The following is a 16,688-nucleotide window of genomic DNA, read 5'->3' as shown; positions in this document are numbered from 1 at the left end:
CTTTTTAATTTAATGGGTTCATCAAACACGTGCATCAAAAGTCTTAAATATTTTAGTAGAAATGTGTGATGTTTTTCTGAATTCTAGTTTCTAACTATAAATATCACAATAAAAACACAGAGTAAAAGTATGTATTTAAGCAATGCAGTGTTCAACATTATCTTCCTGAAAATGCACACTTTGAAATCAGTATTAAACAATTACACTTAAATTGTATGTAGTCCTTGCACTTTGGCAAGAAGCACCCAAGTTAAAGCTATATGTAGTTGCAGATTTTCTTCCAATTCCCAAAGCAATAAATACAGAATAAAATTAGTGATATCAGTGTCCTACTTAAGGACTGAAATAATTTAAGTAGTATGTAAAATACATTGAATTGATGTTTATTTGTTGCATAAAGTTGAAGAAATACCAGTCTGAAATGTTGGATTACTTTTGCATATTCAGCAGTTAGACTTTCTCCAAGTGTCTGCTTTAGGCTGAAGTGCTACCACCAGCTCAAAATTTGATGGCTGATAAATGCAAGACAAAGACTTTAGAGTTTTGGGATCCATCACCCACTCTTTCCAGAAGGCAAAGCCAAAGACTACTGTAAAGGTAGATTAAAAGAGGTGCTTCAAGATAAGAAATCTTGACAGCAATATGTAGCCCCAAATACCTCCTGGTTTCTTACAGGAGCTTGTGAAGGGGAGGGGTGGGCGGGCAGGAAATTCTTGTAAAGATGTTTGGTTTGGGGTTTTTTTTCCAAGTACTTGCTTGGTTACTTTTTGCTAGAGCAAGAATTGCTTTACCAAGATCAAGAATGGGAAAGAGTTGGTCCAGGATAAACGTCTCTGCCCCTCCCCCTGCCCCCACCCTAATATTTTAGAGTACATGTACAAAGTGTTTTATAATTTTGACACATTATATAATGATTCTAAATCGTTTTACAATGTTTTCATATTATATATCTTAAAATAGATACCTAGCTGGTACCCGTGGGCTCCAGTTCACATAAGGACAGATGTTGGTCTGATTACCCTAGATAATAAAGATATGTATTTCCAAGTGCAGTTTATTTCTGAGGTTCAAAGTGGACAATACTCAGAGGTGGCCAAGAGGAAAAGGAAAGGTATGGAACAATTTCCATGTCAAGAGTGACTGGACTGGAATAGGATCCTTGATCACGGGGAAGAATGGTGATAGAGTATGTGATGGAAGCCTTGCAAAAATCGTGTTAGTGTGCAAACTGAAGAGACTGACAGGTTACCTTCTTAGTCAGTGTGGGAAGTAACACATGAAAGTTGCAGTTGTCAAATTCAAAACAAAAGCCTTTAGCACCTGAGACATGATGCAGTAATGACATGCTCTACGTTGTTACATGAGGGGGGAAAAACCTTGACATACATGAGAGAGAAGCCTTTATCTGGCTGTTAAATATAAAAATATTACTGCTCATTTGAAAGACTCAGCTTTCAGTTTGGCAGAGATGTTCTGAGGAAATGTCAGCAGGTGCTTGTCGTCTTAAAAACGTTCTCTCTTGGGCATTTGCTGTCGGGCCTGGGACAGCAGGTTCAGATGGAGACCCAGGAATAAACAAAAGGTCTAGCTGTTCTTGTGGCGTAGAAAGATTTCTGTGGAAGAGAGATTAATCTATCTTATTTGATCTAGAAGCCTACAGCAATTACTTCAACTATTAAGTTCATTTGCAAAGTAATAACAGGGACAGTCCAAACATTAATCTAGCACAGAGGAGTGAGCCTTTCGCTATCCTGTGCTGTCGTCTTAAACTAAATAAAGCAAAAACATGGATAATAAGCAGAAGCAAATTGAGTTATAAGGATGTACAGTAAGGTCTAAGGGAGAAAAGAAAGGTTAATGGTATTGTTGGCTATCAAGTGTGGAAGAAGCCCTGAAAAAAGGCACCAACTCAGGCTAGTAAATCAGTGTACCAGCAGCAAGCCTAGCTATCGCTGCTTGCTTGCACAGAGACTGGATTATCTCCGTAGCCATCAACTGGTGAAACCACTTAGGTTTGCCTGAACATGACTGTCCTTTTTAAGCAATGCAGTGTCCCTTCTGACTTGAAGTGATGATTTCCATCAGTCCCTGTATACTTTGGAATTCCTTTGGTGAGTAGCATCTCTGGTAACACAAGGCTGTTGCTGCTGCTTGTTTTTCACCACTGCAGTTAAATGGATTTCAGAAGGAAAGTAATAGATGACTTTTCTTGGCCCACTGTATTTCTACAGTATTTAAAAATTTTCCAACCTACTTACCACCAGCTAAAAATCTCAAAGCCAGATACATCTGACAAGGTAAAGACACAAACAATTTAGCTGTTAGGAGTACATGGACAACAAATGGTATTGCTCAGTTACTGAGGCAGGCGAGGAGGTATCTTAAAAACAAACAACTCTCAATGTAGGGCACTCTAAAAACAAAATAATTACATATGTTAACTATGACTTGGTCTGTTACCGTGATGCTTATAGGTGTCTCTGGTGCAGAGGCTGTTTCCCCTTGTTGGTGTGCTTAAGCAGCTGCTGTTAAAGTGTGGGAAGAAAATGTATGTGGTAATGACTGAGATTTATTCTCCTGTTTGGAGGTGGGGAGAAATCAAAAGTCAAAAAGTTAACCTTGCTTGTTTAAGGCAATTTTTATTAAGCTATCTTAAGTGAATGCTTAGAGAAGGTAGCTGTACACAGTAAAAGGGGTGAGCCAACATACTGAAGACTTTCAGTAGAATTAGTGATTTGTTTTTGATTTCTGAGTGTAAACATGTGGGATGCCACTGTGCTCAGGTTTAGTTTGAACTGACAGTTTCAGAACAGCTGGGAAGTCGGCTAGCTGACTTTCAGATCTTCGTATTTACTATCTCATATTTGCAGAGATACTGACACTTCAGTATCAACCAGCAAAACAATGTATTGAAACTGGGTAATTAAAGCTGGTTTCTTTTAATGTTAGCTAGATCTTCTGAAACTGCTCGTACCATTCGTTCTGTAGCTTTCTTCAAACTGTTTGCTGTTTGTATGGCATGATCCAGAGCAGAACTTAAAATCTGTTGGAATAATAAAATACAGCGTTGTTAATACCGAAGGGAACTATAAGTATAGGACAGAAAGTGATGTTTAAGGTTCTGTGTAGCATTTTCACTCTGAATACAAGCTGAGAAGTAAAAATTCCAGGTCATGTGATGGACTGCTCCATGATTCAAGTTGGAAGTATCTGTTATTTATTTCCCTCTTTGATTGTGTAATCCTTTGAACTGAGAGATACTTACACCTTTCTAAAGTAGCAGCCCCAGTGTGGTGCACGCTTGTGGTACTGAGAAAGTTTTCTTTTGCCTTTGATAGTGGGTTGTATGGCTAGGGTGACATTCTTTGTTTCAGTATATGAAACATAATTCCAGAGGTAAGATCCAGTGCTCCTTTTCTGTTCCTTTCACCCTCTATACAGGGACTAACTTGCATAAGAGTCTGCAACATACTCATATGAAGTAATACATTAGCTAAAATACTTGGGTTTTTAACTCCCTCCTAACTTATCCTCAAATGGACTAGACATGCTTAGATTGTAATAATCCACTTGCTAAGAATGGGATGTTTGAGTGCCATGACGCTATGTACGGGAATGTACTCCTCCCATGATAGTTGTGTGGCTTTTAATTTTCACTCTAAAGTCTTACATTTGCATTAGAATAACTGGCATTTCTGTTTCTGACATTGATTGCAGACTTGCTTTGGGTAGACTTCTTACTGGGTAGGTGTTGATGTGAAAGGATAATTTTATCATACGTGCTTGAATAGCAGGTTTTGGCAGCCTCAAGGTTTTGCCTAAAGATAAGAAGATACATAAAATAAAATACAAACAATTTTAGTAAGCAAAAGAATCTCTAAGCTGTGAATAAAATACATACACCTTGATAGCATACTCAGTTGCAAGTTAACTTTACAATGAGTGGAATTTTTCATTTAACTGTAAAACACAGTCCTTCGTAACTTGTGTTACATCTGTATTGCAGTAAGACAGAAAACATTGCAGGATGCAGAGTCAGGAAATCTCCCATAATAGCATCACACTCTTGGTGCTGTAACTTTCTCTCATGGAGCGCTCTATGCTATTGATTCTCAAGTGCAGCTGCTGTACTTCCAGGCAATCACCACTATTGAGTAATGCTGTCAGAAACTATGACAACAAAACTTGTCTGAGTTTCAGTCCAGTCTGTGCTACAGTTAAGAATCCATTTTACTTCTTGGACTCCCAGTTAAAAGTAGGACTGTTGCTTATAAAGAAATAGTTGGTAGCAAACAGAATTGCATCTTAAATATTTAACAGACTTACTTTTGAATCTGTGAATGGGAACACCCTCTTAAAGTGAGACTTTAAATTTTTAACTACTGAATGTGTCAGCTAAAGAAGTCGAATGTCTACTCTTCATTAAATTAGAAAAATTGAAGAATGACTCTAAGAATTATTTCCACTTGGTCTTAGGGTATATTTCTCTAATGAGTAACCACATGCACCGCAAAAGATAAAACGTTCCTCCTGCTTATGACACCACTGAGTTTTTTCTATGCTGAATCTTCAACAATGGCATTTTCTGTTGTATTAAGTATAGTTGTTGCTAGAGCTTACCTTTCGGAAAGCCTCTTTACAAGTTCATGTGGCTGTTTATTTTTTTGATGCTTTTGAGTGGAGATTCTCTTCTCTGAATGAGCTGGAGTTGTTGAGGCCATGTTATAAACAAAAAGTAATTTTCTCTATTTAACATTTTTCTCTATTTAGCATAAATAAAAAAAATCTAGTAACTACCACTGTTGAATAAAACTTGGATATGTTTAAGATTTTTTTTTTTTGCAAATGAGGACAGATTAACCTTTTTGGGTTTGAATTTAGCTCTGTGGCAAATGGTATGCAGATTTATATTCCATTTCATACAGTGAAAGACTGCAGGGGGAAAGTGTAGAATAATCAGATTCTTATAATACTAATAATTACATGAATACTACTTTGATTTATAGTTTTACAGTATTTCTGTAGAGAAGTAGCTAATTTTTACTTTCTTTCCACTGATGAAAATTTGTCGGTTTTCTGCATGCAATTTCTTCCTACAGTATAGAGAGGAGTCTGAGATAAGTGACTTTAAAAGCTAGATGATCTACACTTTTTATTTTTTAAATTAGGCTTTCCTTGACTTTGCGTGTCACACAATTTGAGGGTAGAGCTGGAATTTTCTTTAGTACTTGTTTACACTACATTATGTACCAGATAGCACTTAAAATTGGGCATTACTGTGCCAGCTTTTTAATATTCTTCTGTGTGGCACTGTAAAATGTGATATTCCTGTTGTAAATGAAATATGGAAGGGACTTCTCTCATAAAGAACCAGAGAAGGCTAAAGCTGTCGTGCATGGGGATTAAACTTGGCTGGGTGTGTAAAAGTTGGACTTGCTGATCTTGCTTTACAAGATCTATAACATCCACTGTTTAGCTACAGTGCTACACATCGCTTATACAAAATTAAATTTGGCCTGATATGTGCAGCGTGGCTTTCTGCCCCTTAAAATCTAGCCTGCGATTGGTAATTATTTCACTAACACACCATACTTACAGGATGAACCAGAACTCTTATTTCTACATAGGGCACAAGACGGAACAGACTCCTTGTATTTCCTGAGTTTAAACTGATCTCTGCTTCCTCTAGGGCATCTGCATCTAAGTCCTGAAAACAAAGACATGTTACTTAGGGGAAAAAGAAACCTAACTAAACAACTCTCACTATAAACAATATTTTTGTGTAGATTTTAATATTTTTACAATCATAATACCTTTTCTCTCTCCACATAATCTTGTACTGAATGTTTTGTAACTTTCAGTCTCACAGCTTACAAGATCCTTGCTTTCTGAATCACTACAAGAATCACAGGCTGAGATGTCTTCTGAATCACTGCCTAAAATCCCAAAAATACATAAAAAAAGGTCTGAAATATTAGACATGTTGGCCTGTGGACCTAGGTAATTATTTGGCTTATAGCACCATAATTTCTGAGTCTTTTGCTGCCTTTAACACTACTGCAATTTGAAGAAGTACTTTTTCCTCCATTTTATAGGTGGGGATTGAATTTTAAATACTGGCTTTCAGCCCTGATTGTATCCTCAGATGTATTGTCTGGGGTTTTTTGGAGGTGGCTGCTTCCAGTTGCAGAACTAAAACAATTAAGCTCTCCCTGTCCTCAGCTTCTTGTTTTGAAGGTTAAAATTCCTACGAGCTGAAGTGTTGCAAAAACAATGCAGCCTAAGAGGAGTGGGACAAGAGAATTTGGGAGGCTCTAGTATGACCCTGCTCTAGCTATTGCACAAACCACTACCAACAATAATGGCCCCAGTGTATTGTATTAAAGTGCAAGGATATCACAGAGAAGCTAAGGACAAAAGATAGACCAAAGGTAAGAGTAACCTACATATTCAGACTTAAAACTGAATCTAGGACAGTTCATGCTATTCTCTCTTTAGTTGTTGGGTACTAACAGCTTCAGAGTATTCTGCAGCGGAAAGATAAAGTTGGGGCGCCCCAAGAGAAACAAATGCTGACAGATCCTTAGTGAACCTCCAAGAGGTGGAGCCTTGGATGACTTGACAGCTGACTTAACTAGCTCATAGCAGCCTGTGTGGGCTCTAGTTTGGATCTGGTGAAATTATATTAGGAGCTGGACTAAGGAAAGTGATCCATTCAGGGTTGACACAGACTGGAAATATTCAGAGATTTAGGAAAACTTTTTTCCTTTGTTTTCATGTGGAACAAGAAAGTTGAATTCAAAAACTAAAAGTGTAAGAACTGATGTGAAATGATGTTTTAGTTGCCGAGTTTGGAATCTCCTTCTGGACATGAAATAAATGCACATGATAAGGAGAAAAAGCAAAATCAAAGCATTGTGTGCACACCACTGTTACGCTTTTGAAAGTGTTAGTAATATTTGGAAACTTATCTAAAAAGGTGAACTAGAATTAAACAGTAATTCAGGTTGGATAGGACTTCTGGAGATTGGCCGGCCCCTTCCCTCTCAAAGCAGGACCAACTTGGATGAAGTTGCCTAGGACCCTGTCCAGCTCAGTTCTGAGTATCTCTGAGGATGGAGGTGCCTCAGCCTCTCTAGGGCAAACCGTTTCAATGTTTGACTAGATCCTGAGTTAAAACTGGTTTGCTCATATCTAACTGGAAATTCTGTTGCAGCTTGTCTGTTGCCTCTTGGTTTGTCACTGAGACTTCCACAGTGAATTTGACTTGGTGTCCACTTCAGTCTCTCTTTTTATTCTTAGTGTCTTGTGCTGTGCTAAGCAGTAACATCTGTTAAAACTACAAAACAATTTCCGTGCTGCTGAGATGTGACAGAATATATTTCTTAACAGGAGGTATTAGCAGCTTCAATAGGTATAAGCACAGTTCTGACCTTTGTATGCCATCACTACTTACTCAGGTTGGTATCTGATAAATCAGTTGGTGTTCTGTGAATGAAGAGTGAACATGTTCCAGTTTTCCTTTCCCGGATATTTGTATTTCTTTGAGCATGAAAACAGAATGATATTTTAATTGTATCTTAATACCTTTATGATGAGCCTTATGAGCATATTATATTAATGTTTGACCATTTCTTATTTGAGGAGAAATCAGATTTACTCACAGAAAGAACTCTACCTGTATCAATTATCCGAAAAGGTGGTAAGTAGCAACTTAAATTAAAAATTAACCAATTGCAAAATAATGACCCCGTTAATTAATGGACACATTGTGACAAAAGGACCCTGACTTAGCAGAGCTGTTAAAAATGCTTAAAAGTAGAGGTCTTGATAAACACATCTTTGAATAGCAAAGTACTGTGACATGCTGTGTATTTATATATGTGTTAAAATACGTTGGATCAAAATATTATCAGTGGTAAGGATGATGTGGTTTCTTAGTAACTTTGAGCTATTAAGGCTTTAATTTTACTGGCTTTAGATGATTAGAGGAATATATGTGATGTACCTTCAGGCAGAACAAGAACAAAGTTCCTTGTTTGTGTTATTTGACATGTATTTTCAACTTAGGACGTATAGTATCATCACATTTATTTGGAAAATTTTCCACCCATTCATGAAAATAAAGATCAGAAGATTGGGCTAACTTTCTTTAAATGACAGAGCAAAAAGTGGAAGGCAGGTGAGTTTTACTAAATATTAAAATCTACTCTGTAAAATAATTGAGAGCATATTTAGATAATATTATTGTGCTCTACACTGCATTTATTATAAGATCTTGCTTTGGATAGAGATTCAATTTGCCAACATTTCAAAATCTAACCCATGTAGAATTATTTGATTATGCTGACATTTCTGTAAGTGAAACTTTACATATATGCAGATGTATCAATATGTTCTCCTTCTAGGCCTGGAGATTAGTTTGTGACAATGAAAATTTCAGATATTTTTCATTGCTGACCACTTTGCAGTCATCCCAATTCAGGATGCTGACATGCATCACTGAATAGAGAACAAAGACAAAGCCTCTTCTCTTAATACACTCTTAAAATAACTCTGTGCCATTTAAGCACCATAAACCTTATACTGGTCCACTGAGATGGGCTACTTTGTAATATGAATATAATCCTCTCTTCAATAAAATTGATGGGAGTTTTGCTGTTTCTCTAGTCATCTGGTATATCACATACCTGATGTGACTAACTGGTGATAAACTTGAAAACAGATCATCCTCTCATTTATAAATATTAAAGGCATTAAAGGCATTATTCAGTGTTTCATGCAGAGTCCAGTATAGAGATATATCAGTGTTCATGCATGTATCTGCTCACTTAGCTGTAGAAAATCACGCCTCTGACTAGCCAGAATACATAATACGCTTACCCTTTCATACTTTCTTCATCAGCATTACATTTCTGACATGATGTACCCTGACTGTGGGATGCAAGATCTTCAGCAGCATATCTTCCCTCCGGTGAAAGGAATCTCTGTTGCACCCAGAAGGCAAAACAAATTTATATAAAATTGTTGATATTACTGGGTAGCTGTAACTGTATTACATATCAGACAGGATAGTGTAAACAGGGACATAATTTGTGTATCACTTCTATATTGCTTTTAGTTGCCATCAGCTCTACAGTTTATCTGTTGTAACTGTAGAGCAGCGTGGACAAAATATGAGCACTTTTCATCTGTGGAGTTGGAATTCAAGACAGATATTTCTCTCACTGCCTTAAAATTAAATATTTTTGTAGGCAAGAAATTGCTTGTAGGTTTTTCCTCTCTGAACAAACAGGCTAGTAAACACAGTTAAGTCTTCCTAGGGGAAGTAAACCTTTTACAGATTTCAAAAAATGTTTGGGAGTCCTTAAATTTCTCCTTTGGAAGTCAGCTCAGCGATGTTACGATATGCTGCAGTATCTCAAAAGCTGAACTGTCATGCTGTGCAAAAACTGGAAATTGTTCTGTGATCTCAAAGGTGAATAAGATAATCTAAGCTAAAACCAAAAAGTGAGTATGGAAGCAGATCTCATACCGTTATGTTGGAAGAATGGTTGTTTGCTAGCAGACCTCCTTTTCCCAGAGGCTCTGTTTCTCTTCTGGAAGTTGATTCAGCTGTCTTTTGTAACCTTAATTGATTAAGGCGAAACCATTTATTTTATTTTTCTACTCTCATTGCGATGATTAACACCTATGAAATACTCCCCAGGAGGGCAGAGATGGTATCTAGAGTTATTTCACAAAGTTTTGATGCCTAATTATGTCAACATCTGCATCCCTTCCTTTTTTTGTTTAATTAAAAATACCACACAAATACTGGCAAACAATTACTTACTGGCACTGTACTTTGACTAGTCATTCACACCCTGAATTTGTGTGGTGGCAATGAATTTTATACAGAGGTATGATTTAACTCCTAGTGAAACCGATGGTAGTGTTTTGACTTCAGGAAAGACTTTGAGGTCCATAAAACCCAGAAAGGTAGGAATGCCAGGCTGAAAGGAATTCTGGGGTTTGTAGTTACAGAATTCTGTAAAAGTTTTATTCTGGAAATATTCCTGTTGCTTTCAAAGATTCCAGACATCCCAATGTTCTATATGCAGCAAATAATTTAAGGTAAATTTTTATTAAAACTTCAATAGCTGTTTCAACGGTTTCACTTACATGTGAAGACAAACATTGCACTTGTCACCGTCTAAAGAAAATCGATTTGTCTGTGGGATTACATCAGTTGTCTGACTCTCTTTTCCCTCACTGTTCTTGTGAAGAAATGCAGTGTCGATACCTCTTCTTTCTGGAGGATCAGCGATGCTTGAAACTATCGAGCTCTGTACAAAGTAACCACAGCATAGGTAGATGTAAAATGTAGTCACCGCGTGGCAAGTACATGACTTACCAGCCAGCATTTTCTGGGATTCAAGAAAAATGTTTTCTAAAATATTGACTATGAAAGCACTTGGTGATACTTATCTGTAGATTTGTAGAAGGCTCTAAGATTTTATTTTTTTTATTTATTTAAGATCCAGGACAAAATAATATTTTGTATATATACCATTCTCAGCAGTAAACTCAATTTTCTGTAGCACAATAATGTTTGGTCTTCTAGTAATTCTGCAGTTTAAGAATCTTGGCCAAATGAAGTAATTATTTCTTCCAAGTCAATGATAGTGATTAATTCCCTAAAACAAAGACAGCTTTGTAAAAGTTAAAGTAGCTGCTTGTATTTTCTTACTCTGAAATAAATGCTTTTGAAGCTGGGATTAAGAATATTCAGTGGAGCTCAGTTTTTATACCTAGGTTTCTGTTATAATTAATGAAATATTATGAAGTTAATATTTCACAAACATTTTCTTTAAAGTAACATTCTATCTAAAAGCGTCATGCTTTTATGGGAGGAGAATGTACAATAGTACAACCACACTGAGGTTCTTGAGATTTGCATCAGTAAAACAGAATAATTGTAGTCTTTAAATAACAAAACAGTTACCTCACAAGGAGAATATGATGAATGGGCAGATTCATAGGAAGTAAGCAAAGAAGGCAAGTTGCATTTGCTGTCATCAGTTTGTTCCTGGAGGTCTTCAAGCAGCATTCCAAGTCTAAATATTTCTCCTTCCACCTGTCTAAACCCAATTGCCATACACAGTTAATGAAACCTGTATAAACTGGTAGTTTATTTCTTACTATGATAACCACGTTGGCCATTGCAGTACACTTCCCATAGGAAAAAAAATTAATGAAGTTCACGGAGTCCCTGTTAAGTACATGAATTAATCAATTTGATATCCTAATTATAACTGGGATATGTAAAGCCCAACATGAATTTTGGCCAAATCAGTTCTAGCTTACCACATACAACATTATCTTAATGTTTTCACTAAAGAAAAATTGTAATGGGTAAATGAAGTAATGGTTGTAAGACACTCAAGATATTGAAAACGTACTGATGTACTACTAAGCAGTTATCTTCTAACCTTTCAGGATCAAACTCTCCAACGTTGATAGGCTCGTCCTTGTAGTTCTGCAGCTGTAAATTACGGTGCTCTTCTCTAGCTGTTAAGTAATTCCTTTCCAAGGCATCAAGGTATCTCTTCAATTGATTTAATGCCTTCACCAATAAGAAATAATCCAATAGCAAATGTTGTTATGATTCAGCACGCCACAGTGATAGCTACTTACGCTGTGTAAGCCAGATGCTGTTTGCAGTGATGTTGCGAAGAATTTTGCTACTGCTCTGAATTGTAACAGGACTGCACCTTGTATGTCCACCTAGTACTCTGTGCTGCTCTGTCATGCACAAGTATAATACTAAAACTTCTGAACTGATACTCTACATGTCAAAATTCATAACTTGTATGGCAACTTAAGGCCTTTCACTAATAATTTGGAGTTGTAATCTTTAAAATTGATTTAAGAACTCAGCCACCTACTGAGCACCTTCATTTTTGCCTCTTAAACTCAGAATTTCAGTCTGAGGTTGAGAAAAGAGTATTTTTAAACATCTGTTTGAGGAAAACGTGGAGTATCTTGCCAGAAAATTGTGAGTCTACAGCCATTGAAAGCGCACTTCAGATAACTGAAAATACATAAACTAATTTACCAAGTAGTTGTCTTGTAAAAGGAATGTCTCTTGGGTCATATGCTTAGAGAAGTCTTCCACCTTCAAGACAAAATATTAGACTTTTATTTGGGATTTTAAAAACAAATATGCAGAATATAGAATTCACGCATCAGTGCAAAATATATATTAAACCAGAGCTCTTTACTTTCTTTATCAGTTGATCTGTCTGATGCTTTAGTATTTGAGACATCTTTTCTCCTAGTGTTAGTTCTGGCAGTAAATCAGCAGGATTTAGACAGTATGCTTCTGCCATACCAGCTGCTGGTGGTGGTGTTCCATGCTGTAATCCTACATAATACAAGATAATCAATTGGAATTTCTGCCAAAAAGTGCTATCAAATTACAGAAGTCATTTGCATAGTTACTGTAATTTTATTTACTTGCTTTAGACAAACCATGTGTAGGTTGCATAGGGATAGGAGCGTGTAGGACTTCAGAGGATGTCCCAGTGCCTCCTGGGTAAATGGCAGCGCTGGCATTTGGAAAATCTGACTGAGGAACTATCTGTTAAAATGAGAACTTTGGTTATAGAAACAACGTACAGAACCCTTGTGGACATAAAAATTTTAGAAATAACTCAATACATTGGACAAGTTGTTAATGAAATTGTTTATAAGAGTGCTATATAATTATCTGTGTTTATAGTTTGGTATATGTATAGTGTCTCATTACATAAATACTTAAGTACTTCAACTTGTTGTTGTGAAAATCTAAAGAGGATTTGTATAAATGGGAAGTACAATATGAAGGTGACCAAAATAGTTTTGGGGAATATTCATAGTCCTAGAAATAAAGGAGAATTAATTAAAAAAAAAAAAAAAATTTTTGGAGAGATTTACCTTGGGATTCAACCTCAGATGGTCAATGGGAGTCCGGGTTTCAGCTTGCTGTGTCAGCATCTTGTTTGCAGCCATGAAATAATAGGAAAAACTAATGTTATATCTCAAACGATTTACTAAAGATAGAAACTTAGGAATGGATTTAAGCATCTGTACAGCTGTCTGAGTGAACTCCATGGCAGGGAATGAAACTGAAAAGTGTTTATCTAATTACTAAAAAACTTCAGAAGAAATTTACCACAGCAAGAGAAATACTGTTGTCAAACAAATCCTTTAAAAAGAATTGACTTGTCAATAAACACCAGCGTAAATAGCTGAAGAGTGTTAAGATGCAGAAAAAGGCAAAGATGTCTTTAACAGAAACACAGGCACAGGATGAAACTATATTTTTAAGAAAAACTTCCTATTTAGTACTTCTGGTGAATTTGAACATATAATACTAGAAAAAACAATTTATAGTGAATTTCCTAATGATTTGATAGGATGCTATATAATCACAAATAATACTCCAGAGCATCATTAAATTGTTGGTAATGAAAGTTCCCTATAAATTCAGTCCCACCAAATTTTCTTTTCTTGAAGGCAATTGTTGACCAAAGTGATATACTGGCTGACACCTATAGACTGCCTGCGCGAACCAGTCATGTTAGATTTGATTCGACACAGAGTATCTTCTCATGGTAAACATCACTCTATCGAGTATTAAGAATTTCTTAAAGCATCTGAAATTACCTCTAGCTGTTGCAGCAGTTCTGGAACACTCACCACTTCTTGATTCTCTACTTCAGCAGAATTGAGGTCGTTCTTATTTTCTAGAATGTTGTTCACAATTAGCGATTTACTTAGCACAACGGGGGAGGATTTTGTTCTTTCAGTTGTAGGAACTGAGTTAACATTGTCACTTGTTATTGGTACTTGGACTTGTGAGGCAACTTTAGAGAAGTCAGGAAGGCAATAGCGAGCTTGACCTTGGCCATATTTGAGCTCATGAGGTGAAACTGTTTTCTTAAATAGGGCGTGTTCTTCCATGTTTTGAAAGATGTGTGTATCTTCATTCTCATCAATCCATTGTGAGTTTTCTTGTCTGCACCCACACTTACCGGTGGAAGAAACAGATTTCTTGGAAACACATCTGTTTTCATGCAGCACATTGTGGGTTTTGTCACCGGTGTTCACTTCCTTGTGCTTTTCTAAGTGGTGTTCCTCACAGTTAGTTGCCCATTGTTCATGTGCTAAAGGGTCTTTGACACGTTCCGAAGGCTCAGGTTTCTTAGCAGTGTCATCGATACTTTCAGTACAGGATGTCTCGGGTATTGTCTCCCATTCAATTAACTGGCATGTGCTTATTAACTCTCCCTTAGAAAAATGACGCAAAAGGACATTGGACATTTTGGAGTTGGTTAGATGTTCGTTGCTATCTGGTTTACTAAAGCTGCCAACAGGTAATTCCTTCTTAAAGGAAGCTTCACCTCCAGGCATTTCAGCTGAAATTCCCCTTGTTCCTATGGTGCATCTGTGGTGACTGCAGAATTCTTCAGGCTGGGGATGACTTTCATAATTTGCTGTTGCTTTTATGGGTGTATGCTCTGCAGAACAGGCTAAATTTAAAATACCAGAAATAACTTTTGTAAAAGTACAGTTATTTAAGTTATCTGAATTATTATTGTATTTACAGGTTATCCCTGCATCTCCATCATAAGGTAAGTCATCTTGTTCCACAGCAGTTGCATCTGTGATACAGCCTAATTCATCTGAAAATGATCTATTCATTTGGGTTTTCATCCAGGCTGAGGGTTTGCACTTTTTCGTAGTCTCTATATCTGGTTTATGTAAAGTATGAATGCCCTTGTTTCTCCAGGTTTAGATACAGCTTTTATTATTGCATGGAGCAAAACCTGTAATGTAGGAGTAATCGTTATGTTATATTTAAATACAGGGGAGAGGAAGATCTACTTACATAGGTTTTTTTTTTTTTTTACAACCCTCACCCTCAGAGGGACGTTTTTGTATTTACACTAGAGACACTCTGGGTTAACTACTCGAGGAAATAAGACACAAATGACCAAACCAGTGGGGAAAGTGAGCTCACTGCCCTTGCCTGTTAATCCTGCTCTAGCACTACAACCAAAAAGCTGTTTAAAAAAAAAAAAAAAAAAAAAAAAAGTAATACAACACACTTTCTCACACTTTACCTCACCCCTGTACAGCGTTTCTTCAGCTTCTGCACCAGAGAAAAATCACCCAACTTTAAAAAAAAAATTATTTCTCCCCCAGTTTAATCAGATGGCACTAATTACTGTGCTATTGCAGTGACGTGCAGTCGTCCCGTTGCTCCACCTTCTTCGTTACGAGCAGAGAGCGACGAACTCCCAGCCCCCCCCCCCCCCCTTGCCCGCAGGCGATCGGACAGCGGGGCGGCTGCAGGGGCCGTTAGCAGAACACCCTGCACGAAGCTCCTCTACCCTGCGGCCCCGGGGGCGGCGGGACGGGGCCGGCCTCAGCACCTGCGGCCCGGTCGTGCCGCCCCTCACCGCCCCGCCCCGGGCGGGGCGGTGAGGGGCGGCACGACCGGGCCGCAGGTGCTGAGGCGGCTGCGCTGGCCCCACCCCTCCCTTCTTCCCCATTGGTCCGTACGAATGATGCGGCCTTCCGGCGGCGGGGCGGAGCGTGCGCAGAGCGCTGCTGCTGCTGCTGCCGCCGCCGGCGGCGGAGAGCCGTTGAGCCGCCCCGCCTGTGAGGGCAAAAGGCGGGGCGGGGCGGGCGCGCGGCGATTGGTGGGTTCGAAGAGCGGCTGCGCGTGGGCGGGCTCCGCCCCGCCCTCCCCGCGCTGGCGATCGCGCCGGGGAGCTGCTCCGGTACCGGCGGCGCGAGCCCGCCCCCTCAGCCCGCGGCCCCCGGCACCCAGGTGAGGCGCGGCCTCGGGCGGGAAGGGGCGGCGGGAGGCACGGGCGGGCGCAGGCAGAGGCTTCGCGGCGGGGCCGCTTGGCCCAAAAGGGCCCGCCGGCTCCCGCCATTCACCTGCCGGTCCCGGCTTCGTAAGGCTGCAGCGGCCTTGATGGCAGAGCCGCCTCCGAGCGGCCTGACGCGGCGGCGGCGAGCAGGCTGACCGGGCGGTCGGCTTTGAGAAGCCGCTGTCTGCGTCTGCGATCCCGGCGTTGTGATCCCGGCGGTCGCCGCCCGGAGCGCTTTGGGAGCAGAGCAAGGCATCCCTGCGCAGCCAGCCCTGTGTGCCGCCGAGATCGCCCCTGTGCCCCTGAAGTGAGTCGGTGGCAGAAAGGCATCACGCCAGGTGTCCTTAACCAGTTGCGTTGTGCTTCGAGAGAGAGATGGGGCTGATAAATAGCAAATAAAATTTAAAGTGGAGAGGGAATTAGACAGGCTGTTAACGGCACAGGACCCAAAGGACCCGCAAACATACTGTGTGAGGTGAAGTATACAGGGAACAAGTTTTAAACTCTCTCAGAATTTGGGTTAGGCAGTATGTTGTGGCATACCCAAACTGAAATTATAACACACCTAAACCTAGTTGTCCACTAGACTGTAGCCTTCGCTGGTCTAGTGCCTCCGTTTCTCTTGCTTACTCAGGTTTTGAACAGAGGAGCGTAGTTAATCAGGAATTCTTCTTTATCCTTTTATTGACCTGATTGCAAAGACGCGGATTTGACCCCACCTTGAAGCTGTGGCCTTTCTTCTGCTTTAAAAGCCTTTTCAGCCTAACGTGCTGCTCC

General features: G+C 39.1%; 1 protein-coding gene across 2 annotated transcripts; it reads right to left on the bottom strand.

The window, feature by feature from the left end:
* Positions 1-2,625: 2,625 nt before the first annotated feature.
* On the bottom strand, positions 2,626-14,745 carry AKNAD1 (AKNA domain containing 1). Of its 2 annotated transcripts, none has more exons than XM_086462889.1 (16): positions 13,693-14,745; positions 12,961-13,020; positions 12,502-12,625; positions 12,267-12,409; positions 12,101-12,160; positions 11,475-11,608; positions 10,988-11,123; positions 10,165-10,250; positions 9,536-9,629; positions 8,884-8,987; positions 7,457-7,542; positions 5,814-5,936; positions 4,621-4,702; positions 3,671-3,818; positions 3,571-3,573; positions 2,626-3,043 (listed from the first exon to the last, which is right to left on the bottom strand). In XM_086462889.1, exons 1-16 carry the CDS (start codon positions 14,740-14,742, stop codon positions 2,924-2,926), a joined length of 2,553 nt encoding a protein of 850 aa, XP_086319015.1. In that variant the 5' UTR covers positions 14,743-14,745; the 3' UTR covers positions 2,626-2,923. The 2 variants fall into 2 exon arrangements, with proteins under 2 accessions (XP_086319015.1, XP_086319014.1); XM_086462888.1 differs by lacking the exon at positions 3,571-3,573 and adding an exon at positions 5,597-5,707 and having other exon boundaries at positions 8,884-8,997; positions 9,534-9,629; positions 10,165-10,328; positions 13,693-14,730.
* Between the last annotated feature and the right edge of the window lie 1,943 nt (positions 14,746-16,688).

The sequence above is a fragment of the Leptosomus discolor genome, chromosome 3 (assembly GCF_034619465.1).
Source record: "Leptosomus discolor isolate bLepDis1 chromosome 3, bLepDis1.hap2, whole genome shotgun sequence".
NCBI classification, from domain to species: domain Eukaryota; kingdom Metazoa; phylum Chordata; class Aves; order Leptosomiformes; family Leptosomidae; genus Leptosomus; species Leptosomus discolor.
The sequence above is the reverse complement of the archived record's forward strand: the minus strand, read 5'-3'. Positions and strand labels throughout refer to the sequence as shown.

Bases quoted from the DNA above. Each gene is read 5' to 3' on its own strand.
- AKNAD1 (XM_086462888.1), bottom strand. From the start codon at position 14,730: ATGAATAGATCATTTTCAGATGAATTAGGCTGTATCACAGATGCAACT. The intron at 5,708-5,813 runs GTATTATGATTG...CTTTGTTTTCAG, and splicing joins ATTATGTGGAGAGAGAAAAG to GACTTAGATGCAGATGCCCT. The intron at 3,819-4,620 runs GTAAGCTCTAGC...TCTTATCTTTAG, and splicing joins GTAAAGAGGCTTTCCGAAAG to GCAAAACCTTGAGGCTGCCA.